Source organism: Pelobates fuscus, chromosome 4 (assembly GCF_036172605.1).
Source record: "Pelobates fuscus isolate aPelFus1 chromosome 4, aPelFus1.pri, whole genome shotgun sequence".
Classification (NCBI taxonomy): Eukaryota; Metazoa; Chordata; class Amphibia; order Anura; family Pelobatidae; genus Pelobates; species Pelobates fuscus.
In genome coordinates this window covers 102,143,913-102,165,887 of record NC_086320.1, presented here as the reverse complement: position 1 = coordinate 102,165,887, position 21,975 = coordinate 102,143,913, and the positions used below count along the sequence as shown (strand labels likewise).

The following is a 21,975-nucleotide window of genomic DNA, read 5'->3' as shown; positions in this document are numbered from 1 at the left end:
TGGTTAGTTCAATTGGAGATATTACAGACATTAACTGACTATTATTAACTATGTTAGCTTGTCATGTATAATAAAATTATTTTGTATTGGATTTTTTATTAAAACCAATGAAATATCTTTTTTATTATTCTGCACACATTGATATCAGTCTGTATTCTGTTAACGTTTTATATAACAGTTTCATTGATTAATTACTGTATAGTAGTTCACTTGCAGCATTGCAATGTCACTGTCCTTTACCATGCACTCAGATTGTGAGCAGGGAATCTGCCTGACAATCCAGGCAGTCCCTTTGCATCCAACGTCTGTCAGTCTGAGTCATGTGATCTCAGGTACAATGTCTCCGCCTCTGATCTGAGAGACAGAGTTATGATGAAAAAACTGTTCAATTTAAAAAAATCTTTAAAAAATGTAAAATCTAATTTTAACCCTGTGGTTAGTCTGCTTAAGTTGATTAGCACCTTGGCACTATGAATATTTGTTTTTTTTAGGGTAAAAACACTTTCTTTTTTTTACCCTTCTTCTCACAGCACTTTTATTTTTGTTAACACCTTAACACTGTACCATAGATCCGAGTGATCAGAAGGTTCTCCAAAAAAGCAGATATTTTTATTTGTTATTTCCATTAAAACATTTTTTTTAAAATTACCCTTTTGTTGCCATTTGTAGCTGTTTATTTTGCTATCAGCAATTGTATTTAACTTTTTGGGTTGGGTGTAGGGGTTTCTGTTGGTGGAAATGGGTGTGGTAGTAGGTATTAGGCAGGCAGATAAACAAATAAAAAATCACCTAAAATAGCACGCTATTATAGATTATGCCATCATGGGGTTAATACTTATTCCTGTGCTACCATAAGGTAACATAGGCCCAGAAAACCAATCTAACACATTTCAATGTGTAAAAACTGAAGTGTGCAATCCCTATACTTGGCCTTGTAACATTCCAAGACAACACAAAACCTGTACATCAGGGGCATTGTTGTACTCGTGGGACATCACAGCATACAAACATGTGTATTTTATTGCAGTAAAAGCTAACAGTATTATGACATTCACAGTTAACATGCCCAGCAGAACTTGGAAACTAACAGCATTTCCTAATTTCTCGCACGTTTTAGATTTTATTCATATTAAATTATGTTTCATAAATATTTGATGTAACATGGAAGCCCTATTTCTCCTGAACAAAATAATATATATTAAGTGTGGGTGCACTTAATATGAAATAGAAAGTAGGAAAAGGTATGGTTGAACAGACATTTTGCTCAAATTCTGAGTTTTGTTTTGGTTTAGAACTTGGACAAATGCATTTGTCCTTAGAGGGTTAATAAAGCAGAATATTTACCATAAACATGTTTGTTGTGTTTGCGTTAAAGTATAAAAATAAGATTTAGTGGCGAGTCCTGACAGCCAAGATAGCCAGTTCTGCTCTCTGAGAGCTCCTGCACCAGCTGGCACATAAACGCGAATCCCATCAAAACTAATAATGCCAACAGCACACGATGCCCAGAGAGTGATGCAGGACCACAAGAGGAACAGACAGATACCCGTCTGGCACCGATACGCACTGAAACCATCTGAACCAGCCACGTGGCCTACTCTGGAGCGGAGCCTGGGGGATGCGGCCGATCTCCTGGCTCGGGATCCGCTCACAAGCGAGAAACTAACACAGCCCTGCTACCCCCCCCCCCCCCCTCTGGACCAGCGGGGGTCATCCCAGTCCTCGCTGGGGGCAATTACCCCCGCAACACAGCTTGAAACCCAGCGGTCTCGATGTGCCCCTAGGTCTGCTGCTATGACAGCACTCAAGCAACCCGGGGAGAGCACGGAGACAATGAATACAAGCCTTACCGACAAAGCTGACTACAAAGCACGGCTGGACGAAATCTTCGCAGCATTCTGGCTCAAGCTAGAAAGGCGCCTGCAACCACACGCAGAAATTAAACGTGGCACCCCCTCACCACCACAGCCACGAGGAAGGCACAAAATGGCCGCTGCAAAACAATTGCGACGCACACAAGGCCAACGAAACCGCCCAACCCAGCATAACCGACAGCGATTCCACTTCCCCGCTCTGAACAACAAATCTCCTTCTGGGCAGGGAGGCATACCGGAACAAAAGCCAACCCACTGTCCACACACCCAAAGGGGCTTCGGGAGAACGAGGCTCCGGAGGGCCCATGGTCCCACCACGTATGGCATAGGGACCCGAGGACACAGGGAAGTGCTTCCCGCAACACCCTGGGCTGGAGGATCTGAGCGGGTGCAGCCCCAACGCAACAACCTCCCGGGACGCGACCGACCAAAGAGCTCTGAAATAGACGGCGGATGCCACACGGCAATAACACCAGCATGGCCCGCAAGAGGGGTCGGTTAAACGAGGGTGAGATACACGGCCCGCGGCACGAACAGGGCACAGGGACATTCTGTGTATTGCCAAACCGAGCAGCAGGACACAGCTTACAACGAGACAGGTCTCCGCAAGTGGTTCATCAATATGTGACTGTAATCATTATATGCCAGTGGTAACCAGACCAACCCGACATGAAACATATATGACTCACTGCCTAGCTGACATGTTCACCTGAATCAGCGTAGCATTCCCTCATAGAGGTTATATGCCTGAATTGCTTATTATTTTTTAAATGCTCGGTGGTGCAAGGTAGGCTGGCTGAGGAGTGACGCTTAAATATCTCGACTTAAGGCTACAGACAAAAAGCCCATCAACACTAGCCTGTTTAGCAGAGAAAATGACTGCTTTCGGGGCACCTCATGCCTGCTTGTAACCCTTTATGCGCACTGCAAAAATAAAGAATAAAAAAAAAAAAAAAAAGAAGATTTAATTGCAGAAAGCTAAAAGAACTAGCAAGGCCAGAACAATATAATATATAGTCATTCATGTTCGGTGTACCAATAGTCATTTTCTAAGCTTCACGTATGTCACCTATGTAGTCAGACAGTAACTAGCAACCCTACATTATGTTAGTATGTGGTAGGGCTTGTAAAATACAGAAACGCCCTGTGACTGTCTCAATGACCTGCTAAGACTGAGTACATTTTTATTCTCCTTATTATTAATAGTGTGCATTACAAACCCTAAGTGTCCTACTCTGTAAGTTAGGCTAAATCACTCAAACCCATAAGAAATATATACCTTCAGCAGAAATATCCCCTTCTAAAAATGTGTAGAAACACAAAAAAATATCAAATGTGATTGCCCCCATTACAGTGGTTGCTAAGGGTGAGAAATTCTTTAAATTGAAAACAAATAGTAGAGAACATCACTGGAACGGTGTGTTCTGATCTCTGCCCAGCGAACTGGCAAATCGTACTGAAATCTTCAACCCCAACGTGAACATGCTGTTGTTCAAATATATAGAGATACCAGAATGGTTATACTCTTTATTACCTCTCTACATGGATATTGCCAGTAAATGTGTACTACACACAGTAATTTTCTATATTGCGTTTTGATCAGATCAGTTTGTTGCATAGGAAAAATACACCAACACAATTAAAAACCTAAAACCATACATAGGCTGCTTGAACAAGACTCAAATATTGAACAATGAACTATTGTATGCATACCCATCCTCTCATAGTTCTAATCATTTCACAACAAAAAGGACTAATGAAAAACATGGGATTCAGAAGTTGGAAGTATGTGTTATGTTAAAGAAACACTCCAATGTACTTAACAAGCTAAAGTGCTAAACAAGCACTTTAGCTTGTTAAGCACATTATGTGCGAAGATTGTGTCCTCTAAGTTATTTTAGAAAAAGTGCACATTTCAAGAGAAATCTGTACTTTTATCAGTTAAACTTGTTACAACCCCCCCATCCCTCCTCTCCCAACTATTCCTGTTTCTTCCTGGTTGTTTAGTTCAGTGACCTAAACTCAAGAGGCAGGCAATTGCCCAGAGCACCTGCCTTACAGAGACTCCTCAATGAGCTGCATATGTATCTATTTATTTGAATTTGGGGAGAGCAGTGGCCCTCTTCCATAAAATAGGGTTTTCATAAAAGTTACCTCTGTTCCAGTGCCAAGGCAACCTGATCCTCTTCTGACGATGTCCCTCCTCCAACTGGAAGAGGATGGATGTCAGGGAGGGCAGGCTCATGGGCACCTGTCATCAACATGATGAATGTCCAATATGCACACAAATTGCATTAGCCATCTGGAACACTTGTTATGGGCTGACTAATGACGACCAAATTATGTTATACCTCCTCAACAGGGGGATTAAGCTCTGCAGGTGCAGCTTTTCATAGTGAAATCCTGTTCATACACACTCCAGGCATCATTACTACTTCAGATCACTAAAGTGGTCATTGTGCTTGCAATAACACAGTTATAATAATGCCTTTAAGTTACATGAAAAGGACAATGGATTGCGAGTCCACCATCCTACTCCAGTTTATGAGGGAGATCTGTCTCCAATTAAGTACATTCTTGGGAGTTTTACAGCATCATCTATGATTTAGATTAAACGTTTTGCTTTAAATAACTTCGGTAATAGTTGTCTGCTGACTAAATCATATTTGGTTTTCACCAAAATGTCTCCTTCTTTACACCTTTTTCTTGCACTATTTTGATTGCTAGTTTTTGGGGGTTTTAATTAAAAACATACTGTCACACATACAATTTCATGTTTTATACATTTGCAATTTTTTCAGTAAAAATATTTTTAGGGGTTTAGAAAAAATGACTTCTGCAGTTGGCTGTCACAACACTTTCTACCTACCACTTTGATATTTTTGCTATAAGGTCCTCATTTTCCAATGACATGCTCTTGTTGTTGTATTCTAGATCTCTTAACTCATGAAGCTTGTTATGAAAGAGATTTTCCAGATGTGATAACTGAGACTCAAAATCATATTTCTGTTTAAAGAAAGAGAACATTCATAAAGTTCACACATTGTCACTTAATTTAGATAACCAACTCACGTACTTACCAAAACATGGTAAGTACATTGAAATACACATGACAGATATATTTTATATTGATCCATTTAATTTATTCATCAATTCAGGAGAGTCATTGTGTTCTATGGATTGACAGCATAATACATTAATCAAATAATTATGACACCATAATTAATAATTGACACTATAATTATTTCATGACAAACCTTATATGAGGCAACATGCCCAATCATAGATCACCTGTTTGTAATGTGATTCTGGCTTCTCTTAGTTAATTTGCAGGGATAACCTACGGCTATTTGTGACCTAGTAATTGAGACTGTCTCTTTGTGACATGGTAACTGAGGTTGGCTATTTGTGGCATGGTAACTGAGGTTGGCTATTTGTGACATAATAACGGAGGTTGGCTATTTGTGACATGGTAACTGAGGTTGGCCATTTGTGACATGGTAAATGAGGTTAGCTATTTGTGACATGGTAACTGAGGTTAGCAATTGGTGACATAGTAACTGAGGTTGGCTATTTGTGACATGGTAAATGAGGTTGGCTATTTGTGACATAATAATGGAGGTTGGCTATTTGTGACATGGTAAATGAGATTGGCTATTTGTGACATGGTAAATGAGGTTGGCTATTTGTGACATGGTAACTGAGGTTTTCTATTTGTGAAATAGTAACTAAGGTTGGCAATTGGTGACATAATAACGGAGGTTGGCTATTTGTGACATGGTAAATGAGATTGGCTATTTGTGACATGGTAAATGAGATTGGCTATTTGTGACATGGTAACTGAGGTTGGCTATTTGTGACATGGTAAATGAGGTTAGCTATTTGTGACATGGTAACTGAGGTTAGCAATTGGTGACATAGTAACTGAGGTTGGCTATTTGTGACATGGTAACTGAGGTTGGCTATTTGTGACATAATAATGGAGGTTGGCTATTTGTGACATGGTAAATGAGATTGGCTATTTGTGACATGGTAAATGAGATTGGCTATTTGTGACATGGTAAATGAGATTGGCTATTTGTGACATGGTAACTGAGGTTTTCTATTTGTGAAATAGTAACTAAGGTTGGCAATTGGTGACATAATAACGGAGGTTGGCTATTTGTGACATGGTAAATGAGATTGGCTATTTGTGACATGGTAAATGAGGTTGGCTATTTGTGACATGGTAACTGAGGTTGGCTATTTGTGACATAATAACGGAGGTTGGCTATTTTTTACATGGTAACCGAGGTTGGCTATTTGTGACATGGTAAATGAGGTTAGCTATTTGTGACATGGTAACTGAGGTTAGCAATTGGTGACATAGTAACTGAGGTTGGCTATTTGTGACATGGTAACTGAGGTTGGCTATTTGTGACATAATAACGGAGGTTGGCTATTTGTGACATGGTAAATGAGATTGGCTATTTGTGACATGGTAACTGAGGTTTTCTATTTGTGAAATAGTAACTAAGGTTGGCAATTGGTGACATAGTAACGGAGGTTGGCTATTTGTGACATAGTAATTGAGATTGGCTATTTGTGACATGGTAACTGAAGTTAGCTATTTGTAACATGGTAACTGAGGTTGGCTATTTGTGACATAGTAATTGAGATTGGCTATTTGTAACATAGTAACCGAGGTTGAAAGAGACTCAAGTTCATAAAGTTTAACCAACCTGTAACCTTTTTTCTAAACTTTGCTACATTCTGATATCCTGACTTCAGACTTTGTTTACCATCCCCATTGACCTTTTGGCTATTTTCTCATCCCTTACCTCTAAGGAATGGTGACTTTTCCAATACAGCATCTGCAGTAACTTTTTGTTAATCTTGCACACCTTTAAGGAACAGGAATACACTTTTCTATCCATTTTGCTATGTGGGATATTTATGCAGGGATGCCATGCTACAGTTATAGTAAATCAGATGACATATAAAATTATGTAATTGCTCAAAGTTAATTTGTTTCTTAAGAACATCTAACTGCTAGCATTATCTCTGAATGCGTACATTTTTAATATTCAGTATTTATGAAATGGCTTAACGGGAACACTATATGAAGTTGTCTCTTGTTTTAAGGTATGTCCTAGAAAATTTTTAAAAAATACAATGTTACATATTTAAAGTGATAAACTGGTCTTTCTTCTTCTGGACCACAACTAAAATACTTACTGTGATTTCAGTTTCTTTCAACAATGTGGAATATTCAATTGTCAAGTTTTTCATTTTCATTTCTTGGTCATCTAACTCATATTTCATTTCATTCACCTACAAATAAATTGCAAAATAAATATAAAGCTTGCAAGTACTCAAAACACTAGAAAGCATCTTCCAGACAGATGATCATTGACAATATTCCCAAAGACAGAATCTCACAATTACAAAAGCCAAATAATGTAGTCTCAATGACAACAATACTATAATGATGAAAAGGCAAAAAGTAAATATGACACAATATCAATATATGAAGTCACTTAAATGCTAACAAAAAACTAAACCAACATATAACTAAACCAACAGTACAAAACCAACACATTATTCAATGTTGAATGACAAGTAATTAGCATAGAAATATAACCCTTCAGGGCAATGGTGAGTGACAATGGCTTAAAAAGAAAACTCCCATTCACAGATCACAAAGCAGAATTCTGTATTTATTGTCATGTCTTTACTTTAAAGAGTAAATAGACCAAATATGACATCTGCTGTAGGACAAACATAGCCTGCATGCAATAAGACCTGCTCAAATAAAGCATGCTGGGACATGTGATCACAAGCACTATGCTAAAGCTATGAAGTCTGCTCTTGCACAAATCATGGTGCACATGCTATGAAGTCCGCTCTAAAACAAGCTTACTCCTCAGGAAGGCCATAGAAATCCCTTTGTGTTCTCTATGCTTATATGTATATGTAACTGCATGAATACTATTATTACTGGTATTTATAAAGTGCCAACATGTATCCTCGTGCTGTACAATACCGTAAGATAGATAGTACAGTATAGACAAACCAATACAAATAGAATAGCAGGCAAAGGGAACCTTCGGCACTCCAGATGTTTTGGACTACAACTCCCATGATAGTTTGCTAGCATTATGGGTGTAAGAGCATTATGGGGGATGTAGTCCACAACATCTGGAGTGCCAAAGGTTGCCTATTCCTGGAATAGATGACCTTACCGGTGAGTTAAGATCTAGCATCTACAGTAATTGTAGACAAACTAATAAATAAATGGCTTGTGAGCTTACAAACTAAAAGTAATGACATAGAAATACAATTTGTCAATGCCCCTCTATTCACATCTGGACAGACTCTCATAAGACGAGATAGCAAATCTGACTAGAGAACCTTCTTCACTCTTGAAGTGTTACATTTCCATCAGAATACTCATTATTTGTGAACAGTACCATGCAGTCATAAACTCTTTTAGCACACACTTTCTTTGAAGATCTTGTGACAAGTGTAGCTGCAGTTGCTTATTCTATCTCTAGTCTTTATTGCATCATCAAGTTTGACATCTTTTGTGATTTAAAAGTGATTTTTTTTTTGTTTTTGTGTGTGCTCTGTTCCATTATCTGTATTTCGCTAATCTCTTTTATCTAAAATCGTTTCAACTTTTTCATTTCCCTTTCAGTTACATCCATATCCCTCCCGATTTATATCTCGGTATCAACTTGTTAAGTTTAAATTTGAAAAAAAAAAAAAAAAGATATGTTGTTTTCATGCGAAAAATCAAACTTACATCTCACAAACAAATACTTGAATCATTGAATACCATCTTAAATAAGAAGGTTCATATTAAAGGGAAACTATGGGTTAGACATTTCTCTTATTTTAATGCAATATAAAGATAATGCTTTAAAAACTCAAATGGAAAAACATACAAACAAAAGTTATTCACCTTAAAAATTTCCCTCAAACTATTTAGTTTGCCTAGCTGCAACTCAAGGCACCCTCCCACACCAGGAAGAAACTATTATCCCAGAAACATCTGCACAGCAAGTATGCTAAGTAGTTTTTCCCCCAATGTTGGTCTACTCATCACTTGTGATGAGTGGAACTGCTCTGTAAATTGATAGCAACCAACTAGGTAGGCAGGTATCAGTTTATAGGTAAAGCTCTTGAAAGAGCTACACACAAACTTACTGTGTCATTAAAATTTACATAATACAATTTAAGGAACAGTGCACACACAAAAATACAGTTTTACATTTGATAAGGCTACTTCAAAATCATCTCAGCAAACAAAAATGGGGATTCAGGTCCACCATATGGCCATATCGTGTTACGCCCACCACTATGCCACAACGCCTTAATATCGGTGGGTCCTACACTCATTTTAACATGGGAGACAAACAACAGCTTAAATAGTGTTTGTGATAAATAAACTAAAGTGTATTTAATTAATCTGTTGTATGACACTGATTATGTAGTGGAAGAAATGTATGTGTTTAGATAGTGGAAGCAGCATGTGTGTGTGTTGTGGACGTAGGGGGGCACTAGCTTTGCTGGTGGTCAGGTTGCACAGCAACATGTATGGTAATGAGTGGAGCCCAGCAGACTCCATCTTCCACCTCTAGCCAGGAGGCCATTCCTCTCCGTGTCTCATGAACGTGGCATGCTTGTCACGTGAACCACTTGTCAATGCTCTGACTGCCACTGCAACTCACAAGAGCAGGTGGATTCTGGAGTGTTCTGGGCCTCCTCTTCACTACAGACCCTAGCAGGGGCCAACAGATTCATACATATATAGAGGAACTTGCTACATATATGCACATTGGGGTATAGGGCCTGGAAACAAGGCCCCCCTGGGAAGCCCAGGAATGGTACTGCTGTGCTGGCTGCATCCCCCGATGGTTGCCCTGGTTACACCCCAGAAAAAAGTCAGATATCCTGGATCTGGAAGCATTTAAATAAAAAACTTTGCACGCACTAGGTCCTTGTACTGTAATCACTTCAGCAAGTGGTTATGGTGCTTAGGGCAACCCATCACTGTGAGTGGGCCACAGAAGACATAAAAAGTAGCTCTAGTGACACACCTCGTGTGTCTTATTTTAAATCCAGCTCTGGCACAATCACAATGCAGCAACAGACGCAGGTTTTCTTTACTAAACCAGAAGGAAAATAAAAACATTATAAACTGACAAGGGAATTTCTAATGTCGGCCAAAATGGCTTCTCTTAAAATATAGAGGATTTAGAGAAATGTAAAAAACTTTTTTACTTTAGATATTGGACTTGCAATTTGCAATTCCTTTGCCGGTTTATCATAATTACAAATTTTGTGAATAACCCCAAGCAATTTTATGCAGTTTAGCCTTTTAAGTCCACTGACAGTAAGCTCAATCTGCATATTTGTCATCTGTCAACAGTGAACATCTATGGAGTCAGCGCTGCGTGGAACAATAGAATAAAATAAAACACATAAATCTGTTTGCTTGACATCTGTTTCCTAAACTGTAATATAAGATTCATCGTATTTCCATTTTATATAACATTTGTCCGTAAAATGTAATAGGAGATTAATCTAATATCCAACTTGTAACGTCTTGTAAGACTGCACAATAGAAAAAAGGTTCTGTAAAGAGATGCTGTATTTCTTTTGAGCAATGTATTTATTTCTTGAACCACTTTCTGCGATGGCACTAAATAGTATTTTCTTTATTTAGAAAGCAAGGTTTTGTGTAACTCAGCGGAAAAGTTTCTTATTTTTTTCTCTAAGGTTATAAAAAGGTCCACCGTGAAGTGGAAATGATTGCTTAGTGGACTTAATGCCTCTTGTTCTGTGGCCTAATTTAAATTAGTTCTTAGTCACAGAAGATGCTGTAGCTGCTTTTTATCTTTCGCAGCCAGATTATATGAAACTGAAGCCAATCATTTGTAACTTCAATAGCCCCTTATTAAGGCATTAAACACGTTGTGGGTTACTGAAGCTGCTTTCAACCCTAGGCCTGTCATATGTTTCAAGACATAAAAACAATTGAAACTTCCAATGTGCTAATGCAAACAAAAGCATAATTACACTCAGACATTTTTCATCATTTCTTACACAAGCTGATCACAAGTACACTTGACCTAATGCACAAACTGATTTACTTTAATCAGTAGTAAACCATGTTTTTTCTATGAAAAATGTAAGCAGTGAGGTACTGTGAATAATCATGTTGGGTGTATTCATCTAGAGGCATCCCATCTTATGGTTCCTAAACCGTGGGTAAAGACCCAAAACTGGATACCCATACTATTTCTTGGTGCATTACTGCGGAGTGCGTCCGATTACCGTTTGTGCCGCTCTCGCTTCCACCCTTGGAGGCCTACTCCAGCAGTCCGATTGATGCCACCGCTGCGCAGTTGAGCACTTTTATGGCTTCACCTTCTCGTCTCCAAATTTGATCGCAAACGTGCGTGCGTCGTTGTCCAGACGTCATGCACCAGGTTCTGACGTCACATGGCAGCCGATAACCAATCACTATCCTTCATAGGTTATGTAAGCTTAAATTAGATATTCCTTAGTGCCCTGTCGTGGTTTACCTTATGGTTATCCAAGAGTGCATTGTATTTATTGATTCTATTGTAATTAATTTGCCCCTGGCTTGTGCCTTAACTATTCTTCCTTCTGTATTCCCTGATATCTGGCTTGCCTTACCATTTATGCACTCTGTCTATATCTATACTATTCTATATTATTAGCTTTAAACCCGGCCTTTCTAAGGTCCTGTAATATGCTTGAGAACTCCAAGGCAGTGTCGTACTCATTCCTGCATTTTGGACTTGTTCCTTTGCTTCTTTTCGGATAAGTCCTCCTTTAACCCCTTAAGGACACATGACATGTGTGACATGTCATGATTCCCTTTTATTCTAGAAGTTTGGTCCTTAAGGGGTTAAACTCCTGAACTACCTAAATCTATTATCGTATATTATACACTATTCTCTGTCATGTTTCCACTCCAGATTCCACAAGTGCTGTATTAAACTATGCTGTTCCACCCTCAGATTACCTTCTATTCAGGTTACTAATATTGATCACAGTGCATTTCCACATTTTTAACCCCTTAAGGACCAAACTTCTGGAATAGAAGGGAATCATGACATGTCACGCATGTCATGTGTCCTTAAGGGGTTAAACTGCCTCTCTACTAAATCTTTACATTACTGAAACCTTACTGCATATTTATATTGGAGTTTAAGGAGGACCTCTGTATTTAAAGTGACTGCCCGTATTATTGTTGTATATGAGATAATACTGATTTAACAAAAAATTATACTTAATAAATATGGTTGAAGTATCTCACACAGGAGATCTATCCAAATATAAATGAAAAAAGCAAAATTATACATAGTGCAACTTAGCTATTATTATGCAAATAAAATATAGCGAATCCAAATAACACACAGAGGGAGAGCTAGTCCGATTGAGAAAGCTGTATTAGACACAGTGAAACGCGTTTCGGACCGAGAAGACCACGAAAGGACCTTTTTATAGTATGTTTAATATTTTTGCTTTAAACATTTTTGTTTTCCATGTTTATTTCAATAAATTTTATTTGATATATATCAATAGTCCTGTGGGTCCTCTTCTGCTGCTGATGACTAAAAAAGGGTGTTAGCCCCATCAAATTCACATCCATTTTTGCACCTAGAGCCAGGCTTAGGCTCTGTTTAAAGTAAGCTATTTGCACTTCGCACTTATCACTTTAGGCTATATGAATTTAACACACTAGGAGCATTGTTGCTTCCATTTCTCTCTCTTTTCTCTGTATGAGGACACCTGATGTAAAGGAAAGAAGAGGTATTGTGTCACCTTAGCATACACAAGCGGATGAGATTTGAGCCTACACTGTTCCCTGTACTTTATTATATTACGCTATATGAGTTTTATTATTTTTTCAGAATTTTATTGCTGTTCAAACCCCTAAGGGATACGTGCTATTTCTTGAAGTGATCTACTATATGAACTGGTGGTGATTTGTTAACACTTAGTCCATCCTTGTTGTTGATTGCATGATATTGTATAAGGTTTGAGAGAAACTTACTCTGGTAGCTGCTACAATATATATATTTCTTCATTTGCACTTAATTGTATTTAAAGCGCCTGAAGCACAGAACACGTTTGTTTCGGGTTCTAGTCCTGACACACTTGTGGGTATTTAAGGCCACCCAGCAGCCAGTCTGGAGTCTTCTGACCACACAGGGGAACTCAGCTGAAACCCCAATTAAATTAAAAAGCATTGAAAACTTCTAGTGATCAATGTCATGTATCTACCCTTTCTTCGTTTGAGATTGGAGTTAACACCTTGGATAAATATTTAATGAACCTTCTACAATAATTAGCAAAACTTGTGATTTTCTGGATGGCTTTGAGATCCATAGGCAATGGCCAGTCAAGAACAGCTTTTAGATTGTTTGGATTAATCTGGATCCCTCTGGCTGAAATTATATATTCTAAGACAGGGGTAGGCAACCTCTGGTATACCAGATGTTGTGGACTACATCTCCTAAAATGTTCTTATAGCCAAAATGCTGGCAAAGCATCAGGGGAGATGTAGTCCACAACACCTGGAGTGTTGAAGGTTGCCTACCGATGTACTAAGAAATATATTTGAGTTTGATCAAACAAACACTCCTCTAACTTGCAGAAAAGACTTGTGTAAAAGTGTTCTCAGGACTTGTCTCACATGAGAATGCTGGGTCTTAAGGTCAGATGAATAAACCAGTATATCATTAAAATAGACAATTATAAAATTAATGTAGATATTATCTAAGGAAATATTGAGACCCTGGAAGACAGATGTTGTGCAACATAAGCCAAAAGACATTACCGAGTATTTATAGCGATCCACGTGGTTATTAAAATTTGTTGTCATTGTTCTCTATCTAGTACCAATTTTAATGCTAGTATGTGTAAGTTCAGTGATACATTTAAGTGAGTGAAAGATTTTTGTGTTTAGTGCAAGTTTGTCAAAACATATTTGTGTATAATATATGCTTTGTGTTTGTGTATGTAGGCAGAGAGATACAGAGTTGTATTTGAAAGGCAAATTATTGTATGTTTGATTGCGGGGATCTATACTAGTTATGGTGATCCTGTATGAATGTAAATCTATTTAAGCAGGTATTTCATTAGTGTAAATTATAGTTGTACATATTTTGAGGTTCTTCAATATGTGTGAAGGACGCCCGGGTGTTTGTGTGGATGTAAGAGGTGTATTTGTGTGTATGTGATTCAGATTTTTTTCAGTTCATGCTCTCCCCATTTATACACTTCTTCATCTCTCCCACCACTCTCACTCAACCAACACACTCAACTTAACTCAACACAAACCACACTTTGTTCTTTCACTATATTCATATATATTCATGTACTGTAGCCTTTAACATTTTAGAGAACTCCCCACTTTTGGCCAGCCACCAAGAGTCTTATGCTCTCAGTCCATAATCATTTTCCCCAAGTGCTACATTTGCCCCTGCATATATGAATTACTTAAACTTAATTTATTCCATAATCTGATATAACCTTAATTTATTCCATAATCTGAAAAAGGACTTTAGTTACACATTTAGACCAAGTTTATTAACATAATAAGCTCCAAAATAACTAACTCCAGCATTCTCACTTCTCCACCATTTAGGAGTTAAATTACTCTGTTTATGAATTCCTAGCCACCCTTCCTCTGGTTGTAACTGTAACAATTTTCCCACAGTTTATTAAAAAAAAAAATTTTTTAGCTTTTATTATTGCACAAAGCCTTATATCTCCTGCTCTATTACGTGCCTGCTAGAGTCTGCAGCAGCCTCATGTGTTTGAAAATACAGCTAAATTGACAGAGCAGCAGATAAGAACATCTAAACACACTGTGATGTAAGATCTGAATGAAATTAAACCTTTTTTTTTCCTGGAGGCACAGTCAGGGGTAGAGGTCTTCATAAATAGAAACAAAACTCTTTAATGGCAGAGAATTCAGCAATGGGATTGCAGGGGACAGAGTAGACAAGGTTCCATGAAAGCAAATGTCCTAGTTTAATAAGACCTTAAAGGAACACTATAGTGTTAGGCAGGGGCGGACTGAGAACCCTCAGGGCCCCCGGGCAAAATAAATCAAGGGCCCCCTTACAGGCCCCACCCATACTCCGCAGCAAGCGCCACCCTTGTCCCGCCTCCATGCACCGCCTCCAGCCACACCCTACACAATCTTTAGACACAAGGAACAAAAGTGCAATAATCCCTTCGAGGCCCCAGTAGAGACTACAATTGAGGGCTAATGGGCCATGGAGGGGGGTCTTTCTAGCAGAGGCTGGCTCAGTGTCCTTTAGAGAGTGTGTTAGAAAGAATCCCCTCCAGGCCCCATTAGAGACTACAATGGAGTCTAATGGGGCCTGGAGGGGGGTCTCTCCAACACTCTGGTTCCTATTCACAATATAGCAACACAACATAGCTCGCTGATACCTAGGCCAAATTGGCTCCTCTTACCTTAATTACTGTTGCTGGCTGGCAGTCTGTGGGCTTGCTGGAAGGCTGTGGGCTTACTGGCTGCGGCTGGCAGGCTGTGGGCTTGCTGGCTGCGGCAGGCAGGCTGTGGGCTTGCTGGCTGCGGCTGGCAGGCTGTGGGCTTGCTGGCTGGCAGGCTGTGGCTTGCTGGCTGCGGCTGGCAGGCTGTGGGCTTGCCGGCTGTAAGCCTGTGGCTTGCTGTAGGCCTGTGGGCTGGCTACTGGCCTGTGGGCTAACTGGTGGCCTGTGGGCTGGCTGGCTGGCCACTGGTCAGCCTGTGGGCTGGCTGGCCGGCCTGTGGGCTGGCTGGCTTGCTGGCTACTGGGGCACTTGTAGATTATTTAAAGATATAATCCATGCACAATAACCACTACTGCTCTTTTTAAGAACAGTTTGACAATTTACCTGGGGTATGAGGCTGTAGTAGGGTATAGGAGCAGTGGTGCAATGTGTGAGGGGTGCAGTGTGTGTGAAAGGTTCAGTGTGTGTGAGGGGGTGTAGTGTGTGAATGTGTAGGGTGTGTGGGGCAATGTGTGTATGAGGGGGCTGTGTATGTGTGTGGCAATGTTAGTATGGGGGGCTGTGTGTGTATGGGTGGGCAGTGTATGGGTGGGCAGTGTATGTGTGTGTGTGGCAATGTGTGTAAATGTGTATGGTGTGTGTGGGGGCAGTGTGTGTGTATGGGGGGCAGTGTGTGAATGTGTATGGTGTGTGGAGGCAGTGTGTGAATGTGTATGGTGTGTGTGTTTATGGGGCTAGAGTTCACTCTCACCACTGCGACCACCAGGAATCCCTGGTGGTCTCAGTGTTGAGAGTGAACTCAAGCCCGTAGTTCCAGGGCTAGAGTTTACTCTTGCAAGAGCCGTAACATTGCCATGGTAACCGCGGCAACGCTCTGTGCTCGCGCAAGAAGGACCCAGAGGAGCTGCAAGCTGAGCTCACGGGTCCTCTCTCCCCCCCCTCTTACTCCCCCCTTCCCCTTTTCTTACTACTCCCCTCCCCCTCTTCTTACCCCCTACCCCTCTTCTTACCCCCCTCTACTTACCCCCTTCTTACTCCCACCCTCTTCTTACTCCCCCCTCTTCTTACTCCCCCCCTCCCTCTCTTCTTACCCCCTTCTTACTCCCCCTCCCCCTCTTCTTACTCCCCCCTCTTCTTACTCCCCCCTCCCTCTCTTCTTACTCCCCCCTCTTCTTACTCCCCCCTCCCTCTCTTCTTACTCCCCCCTCTTCTTACTCCCCCTTCCTCTTTTTACTCCCCCCTCCCCCTCTTCTTACTCCCCCTTCCTCTTTTTACTCCCCCCTCCCCTTCTTACTCCCCCCTTTTCACTCCCCCCCTCCCGCTCTTCTCACTCCCCCTCCCCCTCTTCTTACTCCCCCCTCTTCTTACCCCCCTCCCCCTCTTCTTACTCCCCCATCCCCCTCTTCTTACCCCCTTCTTACTCCCCCCTCCCTCTCTTCTTACTCCCCCCTCCCCCTCTTCTTATGCCCCTCTTATTAACCCCCTCCCCCCTCTTTTTACTGCCCCCCTCTCTTCTTACCCCCCTTCTTCTTACCCCCTCCCCTTCTTCTTACCCCCTCCCCTGTAGCGTGGCTGAGCTGCTCTCCGGTCCGCGGTGCCCGGCCGGAGTGATAGGAAGGTGCACACTCAGTGTGCACTTCCTGTCAGTCTGACCGGGTACAGGAAACAGAAACTCCGAGCGGAACAGGAGTTTCTGTTTCCTGTACCCGACCAGACTGACAGGAAGTGCCCACTGAGTGTGCACCTTCCTATCCCTCTGGCCGGGCACCGCGGACCGGAGAGCAGCTCGGCCACGCTACAGGGGAGGGGGTAAGAAGAAGCTGCAGCCGCCTGAGGCTCTTAACAGAGCGCTCAGGCGGCTGCAGCATTTAAAGGGCCAGCCCCCTCAGAGTGTGCAGCTCGGCCCCCTGATGGCGGGCCCCCCTCCCGGCCAGGCCCTCGGACCATGTCCGAAGTGCCCAACCGGTCAGTCGGCCCCTGGTGTTAGGAATACAAATGCCCTGGTAGCTATTTAGGTCCCTGGTCTCCACCTGTAGGAATTAAAAAAGGTTGTTTTCTTACCTTTTTTTCCTTGCAATACTTGTCTCTGCATTGCCCTCCCTCTCCCTTGGCTGAGATCATTGAGATCGATTATCTCACCCAAGTCAAAGCTTTCCCGTACAAAATCATTGAAAGGCTAGCGCGCATTTGCACTAAAGTGCCATGAGACCATCTGAATCAAATAGAAGATTTCCCTCTAGTGGGTTTCTAAGTGAAAACTACTAGAGGCATTTAAACCCTGCAAAGAAAGCATGGTTCTTCTGCAGAACAGCAATGTTTTCATATGCAGTGGGCAGGTCTAAAGGAAACATGGACAAAGCAAGCAGCTCCAGACTTGAATACAAGTAAGATTTTACTATATTTAGGGAGGCATGAGGGGACCAGGGTGGCTAGATGGTTGTTTTAACCCTATAGGGTCAGGAATACATGTTTGTGTTCCTGACCCTATAGTGAACCTTTAAGCTAAAGTTTTTTTTGGTGACTGTGGTAACATTCTGTCATCAAACTAATATGGTGAAGGTGACTATAGGGTCCCTTTAACATAGTGGGGGGGGGGGGGGGAATTACCATTTTATGAAAAAAAGGTAACAGCAATGTTTTCACATGCAAGGTTAAAACGGGGGGGAAGGGGGAAGGTGCACCCAGACCACTAAATTGAGATGAAGTAGTCTGGGTGCCTGTGGTGCCCCTTTTGCAGGGAACATACATGCAAGACAGAGAACACAACAGATAACATGTCAGAATAATAACAGGCCAAAGCAAAGAGATGAAGGAAACAATGAAATACTCAGAGGACATAGATCACTGCATCACCACTGGAGATTCCATTTATAATATCTAACACTTAAACTTACACTGATCAGTCACAACATTAAAACCACAGACAGGTGAAGTGAAAAACATTGATTATATAATTACAATGGCACCTGTCAAGGGGTGGCATATTCAAGAACAGTCGGTTTTTGAATTTCATGTGGTAGAAGCAGGAAAAATGGGCAATAGAAATCATCTGACTAAAAAGGGCCAAATAGTGATGGGCATACGACTGGGTGAAAGCATCTCCAAAATGGCAAGTCTTGTGTTGTGTTTCCAGTATGCAGTGGTTAATGCCTACCAAAAGTGGTGCAGGCCAGCCAGTGAACCATCAGCATTGTCATGGGCACCCAAGGCTCATTGATGTACGTGGGGAGCAAAAGCTAGCCCAACTGGCCCTATAAAAAAAAAAGAGCTACTGTAGCTCAAATTGTTGAAAAACTTAATGTTGGCCATGATAGAAAGGTGTGTATGGGAAAGTGTAGCTGCAGACAGCTTAGTCTGCTCTTGATGACCCTGTCCACCACTAAAGTGGCTTTAATGGGGATGTGCGCATCAGAAATGGACCATGGAGCAATGGAAGAAGGTTGCCTGGTCTGATGAATTATATTTACTTTTAGATCATGTGGATGGCTCGGTCAAGATGCATCATTTACCTAGGGGACAAAATGGCAGCGAGATGCACTATGGGAAGAAAGTTGTTTCATGCTCTGTGCAATGTTTTGATGGAAACCTTGTGTCCGGGCATTCTTGTGGAAATTACTTTGACGTATATCTACATCACAACTTACAGGACTTAAGGATTGGCTGGCAATGTCTTTGTGCCGGATACCACAAGACATGTTCAGAGTTCTTGTGGAGTCGACGCCTCAACACATCAGAGCTGTTTTGGATGCACAAGGGAGACCTACATATTATTAGGTGATTTTAATGATGTAGCTGATCAGTGGTCATATGACCTAATAAAAATAAGTTATTCTCAATTGATTAAATAAGAAATTAGCTTATAGCCAGACAAAAAAACTTAGTCAAACAATCAATGGATACAATGTATCACTATATAGTTTTTAGAGTTATACAAAATTCACCTTTTTCCCTTTCACTAGCTTGCAATATCTCTTTGAATAAAATGTAGTTTGTCCTTGAAAATTCCCGACAATGCTGCATTCTGAATGAATAAATAGAAAGCCAAGCTGCTCAGCACTGTAAGTGGTTCACAAGGTCATGTATTTAAATGCCTAACCTACAAGTTACAAGAAATCAAATGTTTCAAAGAAATTATGCATTTTGCGTATGTGTATTGATAAAACGTTTTGTGCCTTTGCAACATCTATTGTGGTGATCTTACCATTTTGTATATAGAAGCACAAAACCATCTACTTTTATGTCTGTCTTTGGGAATGACCTCTGGGGATTTTTTTTTCCTAATTACTGCTTTTTATACATCACCCATTATAATTTGTAAATGACATCTTGTGGTCCTCCAACTATATGTAGCTACCAATCTTTGACATTGCAAGCTGTTAATGAGCATGGCTATAATGCCAATAGCAAACTCTAGCTCTCTATGCTTGTCTATTACTTGTGTGGTCTGAGTTAAATATGACTATTTTTCTTTTAAAAAAAAAAAATCTTTTAAAAGAAAAGAGTCTACACAATATTGATCTGTCACCGTTTTCACAACTGAGGAACACAAGGCAAGAGAAACCCCCACATACTTCATAAATGGGAACTGTCACTTCCCAAGTGGTTTAATATAAAGTTAATGTATCTCTATATGTAACAAATATGTGTTTTTAAGGTATGACAAATAAAATGTAGAAATCCACACCTATTTATCCTGCAACTGTGTGTCTCTCTTTCTTATTTCCCTGTACAGAAAAGAGGGAAATTTAAACAATGTTTCTATTTCTCCTTTTATTAACACTGTTTGCCTGTCTGAACTGGATTATGATGTTATGTGGTAAATCTTTAAAGGGACATTATAGTCACCAAAACAACTTTAACTTAATTAAGACGTTTTGGCGTATAGATCATGCCCCTGCAGTCTCATTGCTAAATTCTCTGCCATTTATGAGTTCAATAAGGTTTATACAACCTTAGCCACACCTCCCTGCATGTAACATGCACAGCCTTCCTAAACACTTCCTGTAAAGTGAAATTTAATGTCTACATTTACTTTTTGCACAATCTGTTTTAATTTAGAATTCCTCATCTCCTGCACGATTAATAGCTTGCTAGATCTTGTAGGAGTTTATTGTGTGTGATTATAGTTTCATTTATAGAGCAGGAGATAAAAACTTGTATAGTAAGTTAATATCTGTTTGAAAATTAAACGATATTTTTCCTGCAGGCTGTGTGAGTCAGCCGGGCTGTGTGGCTAGGGCTGCATAAATTGAAACAAAAGGGATTTTTTTATTTATTTTTTGACATTTTTTATTAAAAATGTGCTTGAAGATAACAGGCTTTCTTGCGATGCCCCAACAAGGCTTAACAGTGCAGGTCATTCTTGAATACAGCACAATTTTATAATAAAATGAACTGAGCAAAAACACGAGTATTAAAAGAAAAACAGGCTGAGTGACATGCCACCTATCATGCAAGGTTAGGTCTAGCTGGTTGTGCAGGATTGTGAGTAGGTTACGCTACATGACAGGTAAATAAGGTAATGCTGACAGTATAGAGCCTACTAGTCCTTCAAGGGTTGGAGAGATTATTTTTTAGGCGTGCTGAGTAAAAAACTAAGCTGTAATGCCCCAACAGCAAGAACAGGCCTAGATGAGTAAAAGATAATCAAGGCGTTAGAGAGAACAGCACAATTTGTGTGGTAAGAAACACGTGCAGGCATAATGTGCAGCAGATGATGGAACTTATGAGCTGACCAGATGACTTGTAATAGTGAGGTGTCATGCTCGAGAATATGCTAGGTTTAGATATATAGACTTAGATGTCTGTGACATACTGGGTTAATATACTGTCCCAGAGACAGTGTCAGGGATTAAAGGGGCGAGAAATGGCGACACGAACCAGAACGAGACCACCAAGCCCGCCCGACCCACTCACCACTCAGCGGCCCTGGAAACCTCCGACCACTGAAGCGCAAACCAGCACTCGAGAACTCGCGCTGACAGCAGAGAGGCCAACCGGAATGCGGCACAGCTTCCTACCAGCGACAGGCACGGGTGGAGAACACCTCCAGGGCATAAGGGTGATAAAGCTTTACTGCGGCACCAACTCTAAAATTGTCCTTGGTCCACATATCAAGCCTTCAGAGCAGGCATCGGATGAACAGGGCGGACTGCACCTGAGACGGACTGTGCTCCTGCAGGCCCACATGCGGAGAAGCAGCATGAGCTCACCGTACAGGCTAGAACTAATGTACTGTTATTATTAATCCTTGTCCCTCTCTGCACTGATATTGTATAACGTTTAGCACACTGCATCCCGATATGGCACATAGTCTACACCCCACTTACAGCCAGTAGACATGCCTTCACCAACCGGCACCTTACAGTATACGGTTACCTCTGCTTGCCAAAGTAATGTTCACCGCTTGATCGTTTTACTTTATCTCTGTCATGCTCTCTATGTACGCTCTGTTTTAACACTCTCATGAGACAAGACCGCATGACGGGCACTAACAAGGTTTACCTCGCCTGCTCTGCACTCAAGCCACATAGGCATATACTACACCTAA

The 21,975-nt window shown here is 40.8% G+C and overlaps 1 protein-coding gene across 1 annotated transcript in view; it reads right to left on the bottom strand.

The window, feature by feature from the left end:
- The window catches only part of CCDC178 (coiled-coil domain containing 178), a 418,122-nt gene that overhangs the window by 293,093 nt on the left and 103,054 nt on the right, over positions 1-21,975 (bottom strand). The window contains exons 10-11 of the mRNA XM_063451434.1: positions 7,092-7,187; positions 4,744-4,880 (exon numbers count right to left, since the gene is read on the bottom strand). Of these exons, the coding sequence (XP_063307504.1) occupies positions 4,744-4,880; positions 7,092-7,187 (233 nt within the window). The remainder of the gene's footprint in view (positions 1-4,743; positions 4,881-7,091; positions 7,188-21,975) is intronic.